The sequence below is a fragment of the Quercus robur genome, chromosome 4, assembly GCF_932294415.1.
Source record: "Quercus robur chromosome 4, dhQueRobu3.1, whole genome shotgun sequence".
Classification (NCBI taxonomy): Eukaryota; Viridiplantae; Streptophyta; class Magnoliopsida; order Fagales; family Fagaceae; genus Quercus; species Quercus robur.
The window spans coordinates 6926615-6950217 of NC_065537.1; the positions used below are offsets into that span (position 1 = coordinate 6926615).

At 36.1% G+C, this 23603-nt stretch overlaps 1 protein-coding gene across 1 annotated transcript; it reads right to left on the minus strand.

Annotated features, from left to right (window-relative positions):
- Positions 1-496: 496 nt before the first annotated feature.
- LOC126720469 (ATP-dependent zinc metalloprotease FTSH 12, chloroplastic) lies at positions 497-22609 on the minus strand. Its single transcript, XM_050422970.1, is given in 20 exon segments — positions 497-1175; positions 1615-1695; positions 2289-2396; positions 2914-2988; positions 3115-3234; positions 4261-4437; positions 4531-4647; positions 4748-4867; positions 5631-5702; positions 9999-10215; positions 11279-11391; positions 15854-16021; positions 16130-16270; positions 16356-16598; positions 16697-16761; positions 16764-16773; positions 17279-17547; positions 20016-20242; positions 21050-21234; positions 22078-22609. Coding segments are annotated over 20 exon segments (3000 nt in total). The 5' UTR covers positions 22492-22609; the 3' UTR covers positions 497-1097.
- Between the last annotated feature and the right edge of the window lie 994 nt (positions 22610-23603).

Below are 23603 nucleotides of genomic sequence, written 5' to 3' on the forward strand. Positions count from 1 at the left end.
ATTGGATAGATAAGTTGTAAGCCAGTTTAGTTGCTAAAATCAATAGACACTGTACTAAAGATCTAAGAGCAAATCCTGCCTTTACCCAGAATGCCGGAATAAAATTGCAACAGTAACTTTAGCGGCGTAGTTTTCAGTGATGAAAACAAAATCGTGAAGACAAAATATACACGTAATCAGGAAGTTTACTGCACCCTTGTTTATTACAAGACGGTATTGCTCAATTGTGATTATATGGGTAATAAGGTCACCATAGTTTCAAAGGGAACATACATTTTTCCAGTTGGTCCATTGATGGGTTTGGGAAAGCTATTGGATTTGCATCTTATGGGAGAAAGACCTAATTTTGATTCAGAAAGGACTCTTTAACTGACATATCATATTATCTGCAGAATTTGAGCAATTATATGATTTTTGCATATGGAACTAAAGCTTAGAAAATGGATATCAAACATGAATATCCAACTAAGAACTACAAAATGAGTGCTTATGAAACTGAAGAAAATAAATTTTCCCTTTATAAATATATGGAAGGAGTTTACAAATACAAAACAAAAGGCGGATTTGAAAAACTCCCTATAATTTAAACCCCCCACCCCCCCAAAAAAAGGTTGTATCAAATACACAAACCTCCCACTTTATGGTAGGCAATCTTACCCTTAATTTGTTTTGGAAAGGCTGATTCCCAGCCAATTTACAATCTCCCAATATAAATATAGTATTTCTTTTTAAAATATAATCAGATACAAAACAAGGAACTTTCTCTCAAACTACAAAACCATGCATGATATGAGGCTTCTGTCAACAGTTGCTAGCTCTATTCACGGCTCACCAGCTGACAGACATCCAAACTTCAGTGAATTCGATTTGAATGCAGCAGTTAGCATCCTCAGTTGATTGATTACACCTGGGTAATCCACTGGCAGATTTGACACTTGCCCATTATTGGCCTTCAGTCAATTCAACAAAATACTCCAATGCATGCAGCTGTGCACATCCCAGGTGGCTTGGCTTTCACAAGGGAGCAACTAATATCTTTCCAAAAGACCATCATTTTTACATGCAAGGAACTGTAATTATGATGGACTAGAAGTATTTCAACATCTGTGGAGTGGTGCAGGATATATGTCCAATGGTTGATATCGCAACCGATCTTTGTGTGGCAATGGTCCCTCCTAAAAATTTATACAATGAAATAGTATATTGCTAAGCATTCAAAACTGACTTCAATATAAATGAGATTCTGAATGTGTATGTGTTGGGGAAAAAGAAGAAAGCAATGGTCTGGAACAAAGACATTGAGGAATCATCACTTTGTTGAGGAATTGGTAAAAATTGGAATGTGAAGGAAAATAAAACAGACTCCAACATCCAATTCAACCTTTAAAGAGTAAGATGCATATTGATCTTCTGTATAACTCTTAAATAATCTTCACCTTGCCAATCAATTTAAATTATGCATCAAGCAACTTGAATGAGTATAAGCAACAGAGACATTTTCTATTAACGATGTCCAGATAATAACTGATCAGCATGGGGAGGATCAGCATGTCAAGTAATCAGTATAAGCAACTTCTGTTATCATGTCTGTTGCCAGAATAAAAAGAAAAGTACCTGTTCCAAGTTTATCTGGAATGGCTTTACAAAGTCCTCAAACATTACTGGAGATAGGGTCTTCAATTTCTCTTCAACTTCCTAGAGAAAGAAACAACACAAAATGGTTATTTTATTGGGAAAAGTATACAAGATGTTTAATTAGTTGCAAGAAATAATATCAAGTTCATTCATGAGGTTTCAATTAGGAGGGAAGGTAATGAAAAGCAATTGGAAAAGGTGAGAATGCAGGAGCTTGTCTTTATCTATCATTGACATAAATATGCTATTAGGCTTCAAAAGATGCCATGTTGTCTGGGATTCTACTAATAAATAAAATTTTGAACCAAATTCAATAGATGTACTTCAATGTAAGATTCAACCCTGCCATATTTTCGAACCATTATGAATTTGAATATCTTCTCCCCGCCCTTTTTCATACTTTCGTGGCTTTTGTCATTTCATAGAAAAGAACCCTGCACTCTAACATACTGTTTTCAACTGGTATATTTAGACATAACATTCTTTTATCCTCAAGTAATCATTTTGCGTAGTAATAGTCTGATAGGTTAAGTGATTAAAAAAAAACTGAAAGGGAAGGAGGTCTACTCCATTATACTATCCAAAGCCCCAAAATTTGTTCTTAGATCACATTGCAGTCACAGTGAAATATTTAAGGGTATTTGTTAGGATACCAATCCAGTTATCCTCGACTTTTCCAGTAGTTCATTTGTGATCAGGTCCAGAATGTGAATGTTATCCCTCAAGCCACGCATAGCAAGTTCTTCTGTTTCTTCAATGTACTGCAACCATCATCAAATCCACTAAATAAATTTATGAGAAAATATAAGGGTAAAAGGATCACATAGAAATAAGAAATGAATAAGCATTTCACATGCATTGCTTCAAAAATCAGATTATTTACTGTTTTGTTTTCTTTCCAAAAAGTCAGCTCTCAGATAGCAATACAGAGGCTGGTTTTTCCTAATGTCATCCTGCACTAAATTACTACTAAGCTTTATGGTTGTATTTTTAAACTAGTAATCAAACCAAGAATGCAAAAGCATTTGAGATCTAGACAAAGTTGTCATTTTTCTATAGAATTACTTCTGCACAAGGAATTCACACTTTTTCTTTAATTCTTTTGACATCAAAATATGCATTAGCACGTGTGGGAATCAATGTATAATTGGCAGCCCTCAGAGTTACATAGAGAAGGAGGTTAAGCAAAACAGTGAACTTGCATCAATGCACTGCCACCTGCCAATTTCATTGTATGAAGCTCAAAACAATGATGCAAAAGGAAACAAGCACAATTACCCTTGTTAACTCTCTACTAAATAGTTCAGAAACTTCAAGAGTCATATTGGCTGGAATCACTTGAGGGTCATCCCACTGATATCACAAAAAAAAAAAGAATAAGAAGAAAATTAACTGATGAAAAGCATTGTCAAAAATTATATGAGATGGTATGCAACCATAAGCTATTTCATTTGCAACTTTGGAGAATGAAGTACATACCCTGTATCTTATCAACTCGGCATCTGGACTATCTGGCCGATCCATCAATCCAACTCTTTTTGTTAAAGCAGTAAGCCCCAATCTAGAATTTTGAGGACTTATTACCATCTCTCGAGCAATCTGAAAAACAACTTGAGTTAGAGAAGGGATTAGGAGATTGAAACCAAAATTTTTATTCATTATTACTCGATGATAATTAAAAAATAACTAAAAACCAATATTTGAGACAAATTTAGCTAAAAGCTATTGCAAAGAAAAGTTGCATGTGAGGAGATTAACGATTATCTACATATCACAAAATGCTCATTGCACCTAGTTTTGTTAATTGTTTGCAAAGAGGATAATCTTATGGCCTTTTTTTTTCTATTGTCAACACTTCATCTATAAAGAAGAAAATGTCTAAGAAACTAGAAAGTGGGATGTATCAATCATCAAGGTGAGACCACTTTGCAGCGTTTATGCAGCAACCAGGCCTACAGATGTACAAAAAATAACTTTTACATGAGTAAAGTATCATAGATAGAGTTGACTGATAAAGGAGTTTCCAGTACAAAGAGAATGTTAATATAGTATGACCCTAGATATGACAAATACTTGGGTCACCTTTCCCGCTGCATCTTTTGACACTCTTGGTCTTGAGTCCAGTTAATGGCCAACTTGAGACTTATTAGTCATGATGCATTTTTCTAATACATGAAAACATAGGCTTCACTCAAAAGTATGATTCAACAAATGAAACATTTAAAAGTAGAATCATAACTTCTTTTTTTGTAGATGGTAGGAAGGACCAAGGTAATTTGAAATTGTTAGAAATTTAATGGACATGAAAATGTATGAAAAGGTACGGTGATAATATATACTGACAGAAAAATCTTTAAGCCATTTATAGTTCTTGTACTAGCCGCTCCATTCTAAGACTTGCAATTTAACTAGCTAGAAATCCTCCATCCCTTTGGTTCCTAATCCATATAGTTCATCTTTCAGCCCAAATCCGGCATTAAAATAAAATAAAAGAGCAAAGAAAGGAGCAAGAAGTATGTTGCTAAACGAGCTATCACCCAAAAATCATGACAGATTGACATGGCCGTGGTAATACAGTTACTCAGGATTGATTCTCCTAAGTTACACACAAGTAACAATGGTTACCTTTGTTATTTTCTCTAGATCATCCCTTCCTCCATCGGTTACGTCATCCCCAAACACAACACGTTCCGCACAACGTCCACCATGAGCCACCACCATTTGCATCTGCATGTAGCCAAAGGTTGTATAACCTTGGTCTACCATATCTTCTCGGGGATAGAACACAGAGATTGCAGTTTCCTGCTCATGTTAATGAAACCCTATCAGAAGGCAAATCCTCCAACCTAATCTCAAGGCACGACTAAAGTCCATTTCTGTAGCCAGAAATCTTACCTTGCCACCAGGCAGGAGCTGAGAAAATGCATGCCAATCAAATCGAGGAAACAAATGGGCCAATACTATGTGACCAGCCTCATGTACAGCCAGCAGTCTTTTCTTCTCGAAAGACACCTATTAAAAATTATGCAAGTCCCATGATCAAAAAAGTACAACATGACATTGATAAGAGCACATACAAAATAAAAAACAAACCCAATGCTAACAGACTTACACTTTCTTCGGATTTCTGCTGCTCCTCCTCCGTAAGAAGTACACCCATACCCTCAAGTAATTGTTTATCTAGCACATCAACAATGTCTTCCTGAGAGATCTTGGAGTGTCCTTTCCTCACCTGCAACAAACAATGAAATTTGTTTAACCAAAATAGAAGGTAGCCTACCATTCAACTCATGATTGTTACTAAATGCATGAAAGATTATTAAAGGATGCTCCAAAGTTACAGTTCAATCTAAAAGACCCAGATAGTCACAAAAATCATAAGCATGAGAAACAACACTTTTTAGAGAGTCATGTATCAAATTCCCACCAACAATGAACCTTTCAAGATGATAAGATGTTCGCCAAACATACTCTACAGCAATGGTGTCTTCTTCTTTTTTTGCTACAGTAAGTTGAGGGACTCTCTCCATCGAGAGAACCAGAAGTGCCACTAAGCCAAGAAGCTATTGGTGTCTAAAGGGTTGAGATTGTGACACCAGATTGAGAATGAAAATGTCAGAGCATCAGCACATATGATGAAAATGTATTTACATGTGTGTGCACACAAATCAAGGTAATAGCTTGAATGTTAAAATTGAACTAATTAGGAGGATATGAGCAGGTAAAGTCCACTTAGAGTAAGCCCCAACCAATTAAATTTTAAGGGGGAAACATTAGATTATACACATGTATTCATACCATAATCAAAGCTATTTGATCTATTGCATGCATAAGATATTTTCATCTTTTGTGATGACATAACTCTAAAATAATTTCTGCTCTTTGAATTGCAAAGTCAAAGAAACATGAAGTCTACTAAAAGACTTCCCATGACATAGTGGTATAAGAGAAAACCTATTGCAATTAATAATATGAAGTTCAACAGTTTAACTTACCGACATTATTGCTGCTTCATTGACAAGATTTCGTATATCTGCCCCAGAGAAACCAACAGTACGGAAGACAAGCTGTAGAGAGGAAAAAAAAAGTGATTATATAAATCCAAAAACTAAATTAAATCTTTACATACAATGAGAACTACATAAATGAGCATCGCATGTAAGAGACTGAGCAATCAGTTCATTTTAGACATCTGGGATCACCTACATATTTACAAAATACTACCTCACAAAAAAACCTGAATGAGACTACCATCAAACAAAACAACAAAAATCCCCACCCTCCACACCCCCCCCCCCCCCAAAAAAAAAGAAAAAGAAAAAGAAAAAGAAAAAGAGTGGATAAAAATCATGGAAAACATCAAAAAACAAAACTATCTAGGTTTTCTGGGGAACGATCATTACCACAAGTATATTGGCCAATGGTCCAATATTGAGGTGCTTTGAAGGTGATATAACAACAACCAATCCTTAGCCTAAACTTTTGGTGCTTTGAAGACGATAATGACAAGAAAAACCCAATCAATAAAAACACTTAAAACAATGATATCAATAAGCTATATTCAAAAGAAACTGCACGCTGATAAAGCTGCACAATCAAATCTTGATATGTTTTCCTGTGTTAGAATAAAACACTGTTTTTCAAAATGATGACACAACGTTGAAACAATGGCTCCTTTACTCCATAGGTGAATATTAATGCAGTCATAATATTGAACTCCACTAAAGATGTCGAGTGGATAACAGCAATTTTCTATAAATTTTTTACCTTTTGGGAAATATACCTACACAGCTCCCTATATTCCTTTTGTCACCATTAATTTATTAAACATCCACCATAATCTTGATTCATGTGCATCCAATTCCTTAATAATCCCATTACAGACTCTTTACCCTTTTTTAGAGAATAATAATGTAACCTCTAACTCTTAAGTATTTGAATTCACAATCCATGCAATTCTAAAAGATAAAGCTTTTAAGAACAGATAGGCCTTTGTTCCAAGTTAAATCTGAAGGCCAATTACAGACATAGGGCCTACTGAAAGCCCAATTCTCTCTAAACCAGCTTGAGAATCAACAAAATGAAAACTAGAGAGAAAATGAGGAAGAAACAGGAGAGAGTAAGAAGTGGAAAAAACCATGATAACCACTATTTTTGGCAATTTAGCATCAACTAGGACTACCCACGTTGCTATTTAAGGAAATAGCAAACATAAAAACATTTCATCCCATTTTGTTGGTCAGATTTAGACAATCCAACTTTTTAAGCGAACATTGTTTAATGCTTTGTCTTTTAAATAAAAAGTTACAAGTTTTCAAAACTACCCTAGCTAATTTAAACTTTAATTTAATATGGGTATTGACTTTCTAAATAAAGTAAGGAAGATTGTCATTATTGTGTTCATTGACTATTCAAAGATGACTATATTTTGGGACAACCCAAAAAGGAAAAGAGGACCAACAAAATGGATTGGGAACAATATAAAAGGAAAGAAAGCTGGGAATTTTGAACAATGATCTCAGTAATTAATTCACACTTTCCTACCAACTTAAAATTTAATTATTACAAAATTCAACATTCATGTTAAAAACAAAGAGAGCATATAATCTAACAATAGGATTTTCAAAATATTAATACAAAAAACATTATCAAGTGGTGTAATGTTGATAAAGTGTTACACAACGTATAACTCAATCTTGACCCTATATTTCAATTACAACTCGTTTCCCCTATATCTATAAACAAATTCATGTTGATTATTGACTTTGGTATTTGTGGTGTTCGGGGTGAGTTGGGTAATGATGACATTGGTAATTTGGTACATACTATGCTTCAGTGTTGCAGGAGGAAACCAAATTCATTTTGAAATAGGTTTTGGAATGTGATTTCATTGTGCCTAGTGTGGACAATTGGGAAGGAAAGAAATTGGGGAACATTTGAGGGACATGAGATTTCTATTGAAAGGCCAAAGGCTGCAGTTATCAGCACTTTGTTTTCTTGGCTGATGCTAGATGAGTCCTGACTGCCTAATTTGCATCATGTTTTGAATACATTGTACTCTTAATTCTTCTCTTGAGTATACAACCTCTATGCTTAATCTGTTAGCCTAGATTGTTTTATAATCCAAATTTTTGTAATACGAAGCAACCTGAATCAAATAGATAACATCACAAAATTCTGGTATAGGTAGTGGTGGCCCAACAATTCAAAGCACTACAATGATACAATCTCCCCAGCTCCTCGCTAGATTGAAAAGGTGATACAATCTCCCCTGAGGAAGATGGTGATATTTAGAAGGAATTCAATACTGATTTGTAACTATCCGATGATTTAGGGGACATAGCAAAATAGGAAGACAGAATGGCCAAAGAAAGAACATGAAGTAGCTTTTGTAAGAATCAAGTGGTGAATATGACAGCAGCTTTGCTAGCAAAGAAACTAGCTTATATGTTGATGAAAGGTATTGACTTCTAACCTGATCACTGGTATAGGATCTCATTTTTGCCAACATTAATATACAAAAGCTGATTTTTCTATTGAGCTGTAACTTAAATGGCACCTCACCCCTTTAAAATTATAGGGTGGAGGGTGAGCTTATTGGTTCAAAACCCACCACATGCATAGCTTCCCAATAAAAACTGCCAAAAAAATCATTATTTGAAGCACTTGCTAATGACATTAACATTTGAGAACCACCAGTGCACCCCAAAATAGTCATATGGAGTTTCTATGCACAGGGCAATTGAGCTGATTTAATCAAAGTTGCACCGACATAGACACGGGTACGGATACAGGAGTACGACAATTTTTGAAAAATAAGGGTACGACACGGCGTGGGTACGGCAATTAATTAAATTTTATATTTAGGCATATTTTTAAATATTTTTAGACATAAAATACGTTTATGTCTAGAATTTAAATTATGTAAGAACTACAAATAAGTAAACTAACACCCAAAGTAGTACAATAATGCACATAAAATGTTTAGAGTACAAACCAAAAGTTTTATTTTTCATTTTTTTATTTTTTTTTATTTTTTTTATGAATGTGTTTAAAATTGTAAACATGTATGGATTCTTCAAAAATGATATCCCTGACCCTTCGGTCCACGCAAACAAAAAATACGGGGCCATTAACATTTTGCTTTTGGGCCCATTTTCTTACCTCATGGACTGACAGACACAGGCCCACAGTCCATCAAATAAAAATTAAAAAAAAAAAATTGACAGCCTCAATTTTTTTTAAACTCAGCAAAGACAAAGTTAGATTAAGATTAGTGCAGTACAGCTGTACAGCACGCGGTAGTACAAAAGAAGAATAAAAAGCCAGAAACTAATTGTTTAGTCTGTAGCATTAAAGACTAAACACTGAAAGAAACAGACATGTACTAGTGGCAGTGGTTGCTAGCTTGGACTGGAGCCGGAGCCAGAGCCTGGAATGGAGCAGACAACCACGAACTCACAGTGATGGTCAAAGCCATGTGGTATTCTGTTATAGTTGTGGTATTTAATCAAACATGCTGTGTCGGAGCCGCGTCGGCGCCGTGTTGGAGAAGTGAAAAAAAGAAAAAAGAAAAAAGAAAAAAAAAGACACCACTCGGACACTGGAGTCTAGCAAGTCTTACCGGTATCAGTGTCCGACACATGTCAGACACCGGTACTTTGCCAAAAATGGCGTGTCGGTGCAACCTAGGATTCAATACCATGCATAAGTATCTTATGCTTACTGAGCTCAGTGCTCACTAACCCACAGTGACAAAATACCAATAGAATCAGCAGAGTTTTGTTTATGCTACTTCATGTTCTTTCTCAGACTCCTTTCTTTTATGAGTAACTCATTAAAAAGAAAGACACAATAGAAGGGTGCAATCCTAGTGCTTGGGAAGTATCTTTCTCTAACCCATTGTGTTGTCAACAGGCATTTTTTAAACCATAAAAAAATAAAAATAAAAAATAACTGCACATACAGTAAGTAATTGCATTTACTCAAACAAGCCATAGTTGCAAGTTAACATTTTTCATGTGAGAGCAGAGTCCACTTCACTGCACTGAGGTGCAGACAACTGCTAAGATTCTTCTATTTGGTCTCCTTTTCCTTTAAAATCTTAGCCCTAGCCCTGCGGTCTACATTGAATTATATTACTGTTTAAATCTGGCTTACCAAGAATCTAGTAAGGAAAAAAAGAAGAAAAATTTGTATCAGCTTGTAAAATTACCACAAATTGATCAAGCCAATAAAGAACATGACAAAATGGCCAGTTAGGTAATGTCGGTCGGGTTTTTTTTTTTCCCGGGGGGGGTGGGACAGTAATATGCTCCTTGTTAAATGTGTTAACTTATAACCAAGAAACACCAAACACTTACTTTTGCAAAGTCCACATCTTCTGCAAGTTGCTTTCCTGCGCTGTGAACACCAAAAATTTGCACTCGTTGCTTTGCATCAGGCAGACCAATATACAAACGACGGTCAATACGTCCAGGCCGAACAAACTCAAGGTCCAATTCATCTGGCCTATTGGTAGCACAGATGAAAATCACAGCTTGTCTAAGTGAGAACCGATCAACGCCAGTTCTTTCCTTCCTAGACATGATAAAGAGCTAAATGTGAAAATTAATTTTACAGGGAAAAAAGAAAACCTAAAAGGGTAGCATAGATTAAAATACAAGGTAAACAACACAAAAAAGGTAAAATACAGAATTAAGAACAATTAACTGACTTCCACAAAGCCAACGAATAAAGGCAAAAAGAGCAGGTTATAATTAATTCCACTATATGAGAAACTAATGGTCCCAACGTGCTTTAGGCTTAGTAATTGTTATATACTTATATCAACATAAACTAGCCATTACCTTAAAAAAAAAAAAAAAAAAAAACCCTAGCCATCGAATCTTTAGATAACCCACAACCTATGAGACTTAGCAAGTGCCAGCACCTATCTTTCACAAACCGGAGTCTTTACCTCCCACAATAACAAACCGATAACAAATGTCATGGATTGTCAAGGTCACTTGACATACAAGGATTATCCAAACTACAGTGTTGGCATGTCTTTAGTAAAAAAAAAAGACAATGAATCCTTAAAAGAAGAAGAAATGCAAGGAAGAACTCCACATTCTTCAAGACAAGACAAGAAAGCTACGTTCCAAATGCAAAAGAGGTGTTACACAACGGTACTCAGAACAAATAGACCCCATTCAAAAAATGACCACCACCACCCACCCCCAAAAAAAAAAAAAAGACCTCTTGAATGTTAAATGGCATCTCCTCTCTTACTCATGAAAATTTGAATTTTCATTAGCTGACCTAGCCACCTAAACTCCCACCCAATGGATATAGATAAGCACACACCCTTAAAGAAAACTTCTAGACCTGCTATAATAGCAGAGTCAACTGCAACCATCACTGAGGCCAAACCCATGCTGGAAGCCTCCTTTATAGGCTTCAAGAAGGGCTAGAAATTGTATTAGCACAATATACTGGCTGCATAGAAAGAGCAAGCACAACCTTCCCTAGTGATCCGTCTAAAGATCCATCTGACAAAAGTTACCACGAAAACCCGTCATAATATAAGTTTCTGAATAGCCTTCAGAAGTATTTTTCAGGAAAAGAGAAGACTGCAAACAGGCTAAATTAATACACTTACTCCCCATCAAGCTGTCCAATCAGAGCCTCAAACGTTGCCCTTCTTCGAGGATCCTTTCTTGCATGCCTTCCAGCAATAGCATCAATTTCATCAACAAATATGAATGAAGGAGCCTGTACAGAGTGAAGTGGAATATAAAAAACAAAACAAAATTAACAGTAGTGAAGTGGAATATAAAAGACAAAACAAAATTAGAAGAAAGAAACATGAAATAAAGGAACAAAAAGAATGCAAAGAGAAGGATGAGGCATCCTTCAAAGTTGAAGAGAAGAAATGGAAAAGGAGAATAAAGACAATAAAAAGATACAAAGCTTTAAGCCATTGAAGCATTTTCTAATTGATGCTCAGAAGTAACACTCATTTTGGCTTACAAGTCCGCTTCCAAGTTAGCTGACCCTATCTCATTACCAGTAGAGAAATCACCCTAAGTCCATAAACGAGCACCCCATGGGACTAAGTGCTCTAGCGCAGCTACAGTGTAAAATTACAATATTTGAACACTATCCCATGCTAATAGAAGATAGTTATGATTGTGCCAGGGGTATTCATGTCTTCATAAACAGAAACTAATTATTTTTTTTTGATAGGTAATAACAAACTTTATTGATAATAAAAGTACAATGAATTTACAATAGTAAACTCACTGCACAGAAAAGAATACAAACCAATCAAAAAGAAAAACTAACAAAATTAAGGAATTCAAACAAAGAATGACAATGCGTAAACCCCCAAATACGGGACCACTCAAACAAAGTCCTAAGTAGCAAGGACTTCACATAGTCTACAAGTCTCTCAGTTTCCTCAAAAGTTCGGACATTGCACTCCTTCCAAATTAATCACATAAGACACGCTAGAACCATATTCCACACATTTGAAGTGTGACTCCCCAACCAATTCCACCATGCAGAGAGAAGAGAAACAACATTCTTCAGCATCACCCATTGAACCCCAAACAAACGAAGGACTTCACTCCACAAGGTATGAGCATACTTACAATGGATCAATAAGTGATCCACAGTTTCCTCTTCACATCGACAAAGGCAGCACCAATTAACAAGAGGTAAATTCTTCTTAACAAGGTTGTCTATAGTAAGAATCCCACCCCTAGCAGCTGTCCATAAGAAGAAAGCCACCCTTTTAGGTACCTGAATACACCAAATGCTCTTCCAAGGAAAAGACACCAACAGGGTTGCTAGCAATGAAAAATAGAAAGAGTGCACATCAAAAACACCACTACGATTCAATTGCCATATCATGGTATCATCACTCCCTCTGGGTAGCTTGGATGCGATATGCGCAAGAAAATCATAAAAGATCCCTGTCTCCCAATCTTGAAAAGCACGACGGAAGCGTAAGTTCCAGCTTCTACTACTCCCATCCAATGCACACTCAACCATATCAGAAATCATAGCTGCCTTATCCACAGCAATAGCAAACATTGCCGGATATAAATCCCTCAAGGCAGTAGGGCTACTCCAAGGGTCATACCAGAATCTGATACAAAAACTCTCACCCGCTGCACACAACACATGACCAAAGAAGCTCTCAGCCCCTTTCCTAATGTTCTTCCACATACCACATCCATGCGTCCCTCTAACAACTCTAGTACACCATCCCCCACTAGCCTCCCCATACTTGGAAGCTATAACTTGTCTCCATAAACATGTGACCTCATTCCCAAATTGCCATAGCCACTTTCCAAGCAAAGCTTAATTAAACAGCCCAATCTTCCGGATCCCCAAGCCACCTGCCTTCACTGGCCATACAACTTTCTCCCAAGCAACAAGTGAGAATTTAAAAACATCATTAGATCTCCCCCAAAGGAAATTCCTCTGAATCATCTCTAATCTGTCCGCCACATGTTGTGGAATAATGAACAAAGATAAATAATAAGTAGGGAGACTTGATAAGGTACTCTTCAATAAAGTAAGTCTACCCCCTTTTGACAAATATAATTGCTTCCAACCTGCGAGCCTTTTTTCCATCCGTTCAATGATAGGGTTCCATATTGAGGAATCCTTATAATGTGCCCCCAAAGGCATACCCAAATAAGACATTGGTAAACAACCTACCTTACAACATAAAATACGAGCTAGGGCATCCAAATTCCCAACCTCACCAACCGGCACAATCTCACTCTTACCAACATTTACTTTCAATCTTGTGATAGCTTCAAAGAAAATTAGAACCATACGAATATGTAATAATTGTTCTTCGGAAGCATCACAAAAGAGAATAGTATCATCAGCAAACAAAAGGTGAGAGATATGCAAACCTCCACTTGTATTGGGGCTTGCTTGGAATCCACTGAGAAAGCCTCCATCTTCTGTCCTTTTCAACAACCTACTCAATATCTCCATTACCAATAAGAATAAGAGTGGAGATAAAGGATCCCCTTGGCGAAGACCACGAGAGTTGCCAAAGAAGTCAGCTGGAGACCCATTAACAAGCACTGAAAAACGGGCAATAGAAATACACATCTTCATCCATCTCCCCCACTTCTCACCAAAATCCATCCTCTCCATAAGGTAAAATAAGGCACTCCAACTTACATGATCATAAGCCTTCTCAATATCCAATTTAATAATCACACCCGGAATACCACTCTTCAATCTACTGTCCAAGCATTCATTTGCGATTAGAACAGAGTCAAGAATCTGTCTTCCCCCAACAAAAGAATTCTAGGAGTTAGAAATAAGTTTATCCAACGCACAACGTAGTCTATGTGCCAAGACCTTTGAAAGTAGCTTGTACAAACTACCCACAAGGCTAATAGGGCAAAAATCTCTAATATTGATTGCACTAAGCTTCTTGGGTATCAAACACAAAAAGGTGGCATTGAGAGATATTTCAAAGATACATTCTTTGTGGAAGTCTGCAAAAAAAGCCAAAATCTCCTTCTCAAGAACACATCAGCATTTTTGAAAGAAAGCCATAGTAAAGCCATCTGGACCGGGGGCCTTATCACCCTTAGCCTCACGTAGGGCTGCAATGATCTCCTCCTTCTTAAACTCCCTTTCTAAAGTAAGCCTATCGGTTTCATCCAAATTTGCAAACTCTAAACCATCAATAGTGGGTAGGGCTGTCCATCTAACCCGCTGACCCGTCCAACCCGCCCAACCCGCCCGTACCCGACCCGCTACAACCCGATCCGACAGCTCTGGTGGTCGGACGCGGGTCCCAAGCTTCAAAACCCGACGCCGGCGGTTCGGTTTCGGTTCCCTTCCTTCAAAACCCGTTCAACCCGACCCGCCCGAAGAGAGAACGACGAGCTGCGATTTCAAGCTTTCCGGCGAGTTTTCCAGCACGATTTGGCAGATTTCGGCGACTAAAACACCAGATCCGGCGATTCTCAGCACGATTTGGGGGAAAAGCCATCGGATTTGGCGAGATCTCTGCCAAATCCGGCTAGATCGCACTGGATCTTGGACGGATCGGGAGAGATCTCGCCGATTTTCTACATTTTTCGTCCTCTCCGGCGGGTTTCGGCCTCACCCGAAACCGCCGCTCACCCGACGGGAAACCGACCCGTAAAACCCGACCCTAATACGGGTCAGTTGCGGGTCCGGCACATCCCAACCCGATCTCCGGCGGGTCGGTTGCGGGTTGGGCACAAACCCGACCCGCCCGACCCATGGACAGCCCAATAGTGGGCCTCCAAGATTCGGTCTCCTGGTACAAAGACTTATAAAAACCCACCACTTGATCCTGAATGGCAGATTCATCCTCATACAAAATGCCCTCAACCTCCACAACTCTCATAGCATTTGTACATCTATGAGAATTAGCAAGCCTATGAAAAAACCCAGTATTATTGTCACCTTCTTTTAAGTACAAAGCCTTCAATTTCTGCCTCCAAGAAATCTTCTCCAAAGAAGCTAAATATTCAATATCGGCCTTTATCTCAACTCTTCTTGCACTATCTGCCGGTGACAAAGATTGCATCCCTTCTCTCAAATCTAAGTCCAAAAGCTCAGGCAGCAAGCATTTTAAGACTCTCAAACTTGCAAACTTTAATGTGAGCAGATGCAAGCCCTCATCACAAGTTTGCAAGCTCTTAACGAAATAACAAAATAGTGGGTAAATTATAGAAAAGGAAAATATAACAAATTCCACAAACTACAGAAGAACAGGAGAAATGACTATTGATTTTGGGTGATTCCAACTATTTGACGCAATTGCAACAAACCAAAAAATGTTAAAACTCATTCAAAGCATGAAGATGCTAGGACTGTATGCCCAGTAAATTAGACTAATAAAGGAATCAGAATTATCTGAGTATCTACCCTTTTTTATAAGCCAAGAATAATTTTAGTCAAAAAGAAGAGGAGTAACTCAAGTATACAGGAAGCATACAAGAGGTCCTCCTAAAAAATTACTCTAAAGTTTAATCAAAATAAAGAAAATTGGCTACTTTTTATTATTAAGTAGCAAGAGCTTTAAGGCATTAGGACTTCAAATGTGAAAAATCCCCAACTTCTAGCGTGACGATTTTTGATAGAAATATAATTTTACTCATAGTAATAAATGACACAAAATAATGCTTTTGCAAATTATAAATGAGAGAATGCTTACATTTCTCCTGGCAATAGAAAACATCTCATTGATCCTTGCTGCACCACTTTTTTCACTATCTGTAAACTCTGCTCCGGAAGCAAAAACAAAGGGCAACCCACTTTCCTTTGCCAATGTCCTTGCAAAGAGAGTTTTCCCCGTTCCAGGAGGTCCAGAAAGAAGAACACCCTGTTGAGAACACAGTCATCATAAACTATCATACTATTACACTTCTATAAATTATAGGACAGATCAAATAAAAGAAGTCTCTATCTTTATAATACTAGAAATAGTTACCCGAACAAATTTCACGCCTTTTTCATAATACTGCATGGGATTTCCCATATAAATCATTAACTCATCGAGAAGGTCCCAAACATCACCCCCTAATACCACTTCCTTATACATTGAATTTGTGTCACCAACATCCCCAACTGGCTGGTTGAGTACAAAAAGTATGAGAATTCGAGGATTTTTATAAGAGATAAGCAAGGAAACAACAAATGCAGAGTTATAGATATACCAGTATGAAATTTTCTGCATAAGCCATGTCAAAGAGCTGGTTATACTTTTTATATAGGAAACGCTTAGAAGTGATGCTTAGAAGCATCACAGATTCCCTTATAAACCACAGAATCAATATTCCAGGCAGTAATGCCATCACAACTTTCAGAAAGTAATGGATCTGACGCTTTTGAAGGAGATCTACTTCAACTCCAGAACTGGATATAATCTCAAACAAATGAGGGTCTAGTGGAATATCGACCTATCAAGAATAATGATCAGTAATTATAAAAGTAGGAATGATATGTTTCAGATCTGGTAGTAAAAACAACAGCAGCAACCATTAGATGGTAGACTTACAACATATTCTAATGGGAAACCTTCTTTCATTGTCACATACAATCTCTTTAGGTCCTCGGTAAAACAACAGCAGCAACCTGTCCAAAAAGAGTCCACTGGATCAGTAACTGCATACCTACTTACATTATTAAATGTTTGAACTGCACTAGAGAATGAAGTTTTTGAAAGGTGTCAAATTAACATTTGAATTGACTTTATTTTACATCATTAGCATTTGAAGTCAAAAGCTTGACCAGGATGAGTGTAGATCCTAAGGCTCAATTCCACATGATTATCATTGCTTGTACAGTAATGCAGATAGTATTTCAATATATGATTCTGCATCAATTGTCTATACAATCTGACTACCAAGGGTGCGGACAAAAAGGGGTGGGGGGGGGGGGGGGGGGGGGGGGGGGGGGGGGGGGGGGGTGTGTGGGGAATGGGGTTAAATATGCACATATGTACATGGATCATAAAATCTCATCTAAACCAACTGGTGGATAAAAAGAATTGAAATTTCATGCAATACCCAGCAACAAGACAGCAATGAACCCACAAAGAAGAGAGAAAGAAAAAAGTGAAGGAAAATAACACTTTTACCTCAGAGCAATCGAGTTTGTGAAGAAAGTAAGTATAAGAAAGTTTAGGACGATACCGCCACCATCTCTTGGATATCCATAGTGCTCTGGTTCCTTGTGTTTCCGTGACCTTTTCCACCACATCCTTGCGAAGACTTTTTTCAACCTCTTTCATGTCAAACTCTACCACATATTTGGCATTTATGGAATCTAATTGCTCAGCTAACTTTTCTTTTTTGAGGATCTCCTTCCATGTATTAAGTCTTTCACGCCATGTTCCTTTACTTTCCTCTGCCAAGCAAGCACGAGAATGAATTGGCTGTTAGGAATCAAACAGTCCATACATCAAAACACTATACAGAGGTACAATCCTAGGGAAACTAAGGATCCGTTTGGATACAACTTATTTTTGTTAAAAACTGAAAACACTGTAGCAAAATAATTTTTAAATGTATGAATAGTGCCGTGAGACCCATTTTTAATGAAAAAGTTGCTGAAAAATGAAGTCTGTGGATCCCGTGAACAGTGAATAGTCAACAACTGCGGCTAAAAAAAAAAAAAAAAAAAGAAAGAAAGGAAATGTGATGTACAAAACGCAGATGCGCAATTCAGCCAGATCCAAACAGTCACTAACAATCAACTTTAATGATTTTACAATAATAACAATGTTAAGTTTATCTTGAAGGCAGCCTAAGAGTGACATGCACAAATAATGATAGATCCACTAATTTTGTGGAGAAGTTTCAAAAGAATCATGGCTGCTCATGCATAGAGGAGTTTGAAAATGAACACTGAACTAGGTGGATGAGCTAAAAGTCTAAAAAAATAACTGGGTTCAACAATGGCCTGACACAAAGTCTTATATTTCCCCTTTCTTCTTCTTCATCTATATTATGCACTCAATTTAGATCACCAATGTCAGTCTATATATGTATCTCGAGCACTAAGAATGGTTGTTAAAATCAAAATCCTACAAGGAATGGTAGAAGGGTCTTTTAGATTGGATCGAGAATCATAAGATTTTAAGAATCATCAACATAGGTAATAAAATCTTCTTTTAGTAGAAAATGAGAATGATAATCTGTAATTAATTAAATTTATCTTAAAATATAAATAAGTTTAACTATAACACATTGATGATAATCTACACTAAATGAAATAAATTTTAAAAAGATAAAAGTAGATATCATTAAATATAAATAAGTTTTTAACCATAGAACATTACAACAATAGTATCTACATGTGTTTTATTTTTAAGAGAATCAATTAAATATAAGTTAACTAATCATTCAATTGTATTGCCTTCATTCTCTTATGTGCTTTTGATATGTCAAATGGAGAGAAAAGAGTTTCTCGTCTTGATAACTGATACAACAGAAGATGACAATTAGATTTAATAAGAAATTTTAATATCTAAGATGTCAATTAGAGCTAAAGATTTATCTTAGAGAAGAGATGAATTTGTTTCAATAGCTGATTTTTTTTAAGTTTAGCTTACATGTCCAAACAATTAGCTATAAATACGTCAAACAATCACGATCTTACCAATCCCATGATTTGGATCTTGATCTTACTAATTAAATATTCTAGTGCAATCCAGAGCATTTAACAATTCTAGGATGGAAGGATCTTAAGATCCTACCATCCATAACGGGATTTTACAGTCATGGAACTAAGTGATTCCTTTAAATGTCTCTATCTACTTTGCAACAAATAAATTTAAAATAAACAACAGAATATGAAGTGCATCACAAAAAATGTGGACATTATTCCCTTTGTATGTAAAATCATTGTTCCATATTATCTTTCTCAATAAAGCTTGAACCTTTATGTGATGGTAAGTGCCTTCCAGCCAAAGCCGCATGTCGTACATTTGAGTTTTGGAATTAGCCTCCCAAAAGAAAATTTTGGGGGTAAGGCTGCCTAACCCATAGAAGTGGAACCTTTGCACACAGGGTATGGCCTTTTTTCACTATGATCTTTCTCAATATATCAAAAAGCTCATGCATTTTAACTTCTTATCAAATCCTTATGGATATCAACATAGGAAGAATATTTGCAATCAGAACAAACTCATAAGTCATAACAAACTAAGATATACAGCACTAGTCCCAAAAGCTTAAAATGATAGCAAATGGTGAATCTAATCACTTAAATATTGTTCTAACATACCGAATGCAAAAGTCAAAATGTATGAGCAAGAAAGAAAAGAGAGAATATGTAATGTGACCTTATCCCAAAGTACACAACATTTTAAGCACAAACATGCACTAAGATACTTAACTAACCCAAAATTTGTAATCATAACAAACTAAGATTATACTTAGATAAACTATCATTTGTCCCAAAAGTTTAAGACAATAGAAATGTTAAATTCAATGATTATTGGTTTTGTAATTAAAAGTACACGGTTTTGTCACCTCTCCAACTATCTCCCCATTATGTAGGATTTTATTGGCCCAAGCACTTATTTGTTGAGGAGAAACTGATCCAATTCGAAGTTTTTGAAGTTTATACCAATCGATCATAGAAGAAAATTTCTTATTCATTCCGATTAAGCTTCCTTCCTATTCATTTGGAAGTTCTTCTCAGATGATAAGAATGTTGAATTCAATCACTTAAATGTTATTCTAACATACTGAATGTAGATCAAGAAATATTGAGCATGAAAAAAAAAGGAAAAAAGAGAACATATAATGTGACCTTATCCCAAAGTATACATCATGTTACGCACACATGCACTTGGATACTTGACTAACCCGAAATGCTCAAGTCTTCCTTCAGTTCCTTCTTTTCTTCTGCATTCAGTTTGACATCACTGTCAATAATTTGCTTTACACTGTCCTGAGGACGCTCCAGATCATCATCCCATGCATCCTCTCCAACATAAGAACTATCATGAACAAGTGTTCCATCAGGTCCTTCAATAAACTTCTTCATTTTCAGGCCCTTCGGCATTGTCTTCCTCCATTCACTCTTCCTAAACCTGCAAAATTATAAGGAGAATCTGAGGCACTGAAATTAAACAAGTACAAGTGACAAACATCCTAAATTTCTTTGTTCTTATTCCTTTTCATTCTCATCATTTGCAATCTGAGCCATCACATTCTACCATTTATAATAGGGCAAAGATCCACCTCTTTCCAAAAATTAGCAGTTGTTAATCTCAAACAAGAGGGAGGAGAATGAGGGGCAAGGGAGGACTTGAATATGCCTTGATGGATTGGGCTGATTGGCTTTATTTTCTTCTTATCTTTTGTTGGACAAAGATTTTAGAGAAATAGCTTTTGCCTGAGTTGTATTGCTTAATCTAATGTTACTCTCAAATCCCAAGCCATCTGCCATCTATCTATTAGGTGTAAGCAAACTACCCAGTGTAATAGGTGTATTTAAGCTTTCCTAGGACGAGTTGGGTTTGATTAGAAACTCTATGGTCATTTAGCTGGTGCCTGGGTTGAGTCATAAATCCATATATTGATTGAGATTGCCATTGTGTGAAAACTCATAAAGGAAGAAAATTTAAAATTTTTCATTAAGTGAAGATAACTTCATTAATGAAAGATCAGAAGGATTCACTTAGTTAACAGGATGTATGCAAAAGTATTCTAAGATCTAAGGAGGAGATTTAAACTTGAATTCTAATCCTCATGTAATCAAGATAAGGTAGTGGAGTTGTTTCTTATTGTCTAATCACAAAATAATAATAACTTCACCAAGCTATTAGCATCTTGTCATGTCATTAGAATACAAAGAAATTGATTGCATCTGTGGATAAAGTAAAAAATTCACTTACTTTCTAATATTGCTAGGAGATGGCTCAGGAATCAATGCCTCCATGTAAGCCTCTGTTAACTCCTTTCTTTGGCGATTTAAGATAGGAGCTCGAATTGCCATATATATTCCTTTGTAGGAAACTATTGCAAAAAATATATAGAGAATTAAGGCACCAATTCGTTTAGGCTCCCATGTTTTGATATCCTAGAGAAAGGAGAACAACCATATCATTATCCACTTCATAAAAATTATATACAGATTGGAGAAAACTTCTCATAAGGTAAACGAGGACAGGCACTGTCCACCATTACAATCTCAAAAGGCAAATTTTCCTCGTCTTGAAACATTTGAGGATCTTCATAAGGTGACCAAGATTCAAGGATGAACATTGAATACACAAGTGCAAAGAAATTTTTTTTTTAAACCTTTAAAACAAGATAACACTGAAGAAACCACAAACTTTAATTCAATTTGGAGTTGTTCCAATTCGCTTATAGAAAGGTTTATGAAGCAGTGTCAGGTCTGTTGTCAAACTTTGCATTACATGCCTTCCAATTTCAAGAAACAAGTGGGGGAACAAAAGGTAAAGAAGAAAGAAAAATGGTAGCTGACATATGTCCCAAAATATCCAAACTTAACTAAATTTCTTTGAAAAGGGAAAAATTTTCATCCTATGTGCCATGCTAGGAAGCATGGACATTGGTATGGGTACGACATGGTGATACGAGCAATTTCTGAAAAATTATAACAAGGACACAGCGGGTATGACATCCCACATAAAGTGTATGTTCTTCCTAGGTGCCATTTATTGTTGCATCCTTGCATGTACTTAATAATTACCTGCAATGCTCAAAATTTTCCATTTCCACCAAGTTCATATATGCTATCCTTATCTGTATTAGTGTGCACACTAACAACAAGCTAATATACAATGCCCCAACAGTTCAGAAGAAAATACTCAAACTTGTCCCTTTTCTATCCTTTTCCTGCAATTTCTTATCTACCAAACAGAAATTAAAACAAAAGGGTCTCAAAGTGCAGAATTACCTTCCAACGCTCCCACCGATTCCAACTCACAAATTCAGGCACTAACTCAGTCCTAAACCGTTCCAACTCACCCCGACCTTTGCTGACCCCTTCCTTTGCTCGCCCCACAAACTCACCCACCTTCACATTGGCATCTTCCAAGTCAAACCCAGTTTCCTTCTTCACTGACTCACCGAGTTTCGACCACAACCGCTCCGAGCCACGCCGGACAGACTGAGTCAGCCTCAGCCATGAAAACCCATCAGACCCATTTGGGTTTGCAGAAGCTAGAACACGAAAATTGGGTCTGTGGTGGGAATTTTTGGACCTGGGGTTCTTAGGAAGCTTAAGAAGAATGAGAGTTTGAGAGTTGGGTGTGAGTGGAGCTGAAGAAAATAAAAGTGGGTTTGGTTTGTATGGGACCGTAAGCTCCATCTTTAGTTTGGATTGGTGGAACTTGATAGATTGAAGAAGACAGTGTTTGTTAAAAGAAAGCAGCAGTGTGTCTATGTGTTGTGTTTTGCTGAAGACTGTGAAGTAGTGGATTTTAGTACTGTTTTTGGGGTTTTGGGGTTTATCTAATTATCTGTGCAGCTTGTTTATAATTTAGATTTTTCATTTTTTTTAAGGAAAAAAAAGGTTTGGAGTAGATTTAAAAAAAAAAATTTGAGAAAAAAATTTAATATAAGGTAATATTTTTTTATTATTGCTATTAAATATAAGCTAACACTTCTTTCTCAAAAAAAAAAAATAAAATAAAATAAAAAGCTAACACATTTTTTTTTCAACTTATAATTTATTAATTATAACGTATATCCTATTTGTTATTTTTCTTATAAAATAATTAAACTTTTTACTTGTCTTATAAAATTTAAAATTAATATGACATATTATTATTGTAATTAAATTAAAATATAATATAAAAAATTTCTATTTTTAGGGACATAATGAAAATTCACAATTGGACTAAAGAGTGAAGATACTGAAAAAGACCGAATTTGACATAATGGACTAAAATGAACCAAACTGGACCAATTTAGTATTTTAGTTGATATTTTGCAATATTATTTTAGTATCATATATAGAGAGAGAGAGAGAGAGAGAGAGAGAGAGAGAGAGAGAGAGAGAGAGAGAGAGAGAGAGAGAGAGAGATTTTCGACTTTATGACATCCACTCCTGATGATAGCTCTTTATCCTCACAGACCAAAATACCAATTGGTTTTTGGTATAGGCGGTGGTTGAATCTCATACCTCTTATTCAATGATTAAAACTTTATTAGTTGAGCTAATTGAAACTTACTAGTATCATAGTTTATAATAAACTAGTTTGTAACTCCATGCATATGCATTGATACACTTAAAGATGTACAATAAGATGCATAATATAATTCATATATATATAATTTAAATACTGTTGATAGTCATTTTATAATTTAACTCTTTATATATAATTCCTATATATATAATGTAAATTGTCTATATTTTATTTATTTATTTATTTATTGTGAAGCACACATTTTTTTATGATTAATTTATTCTAAACTCTT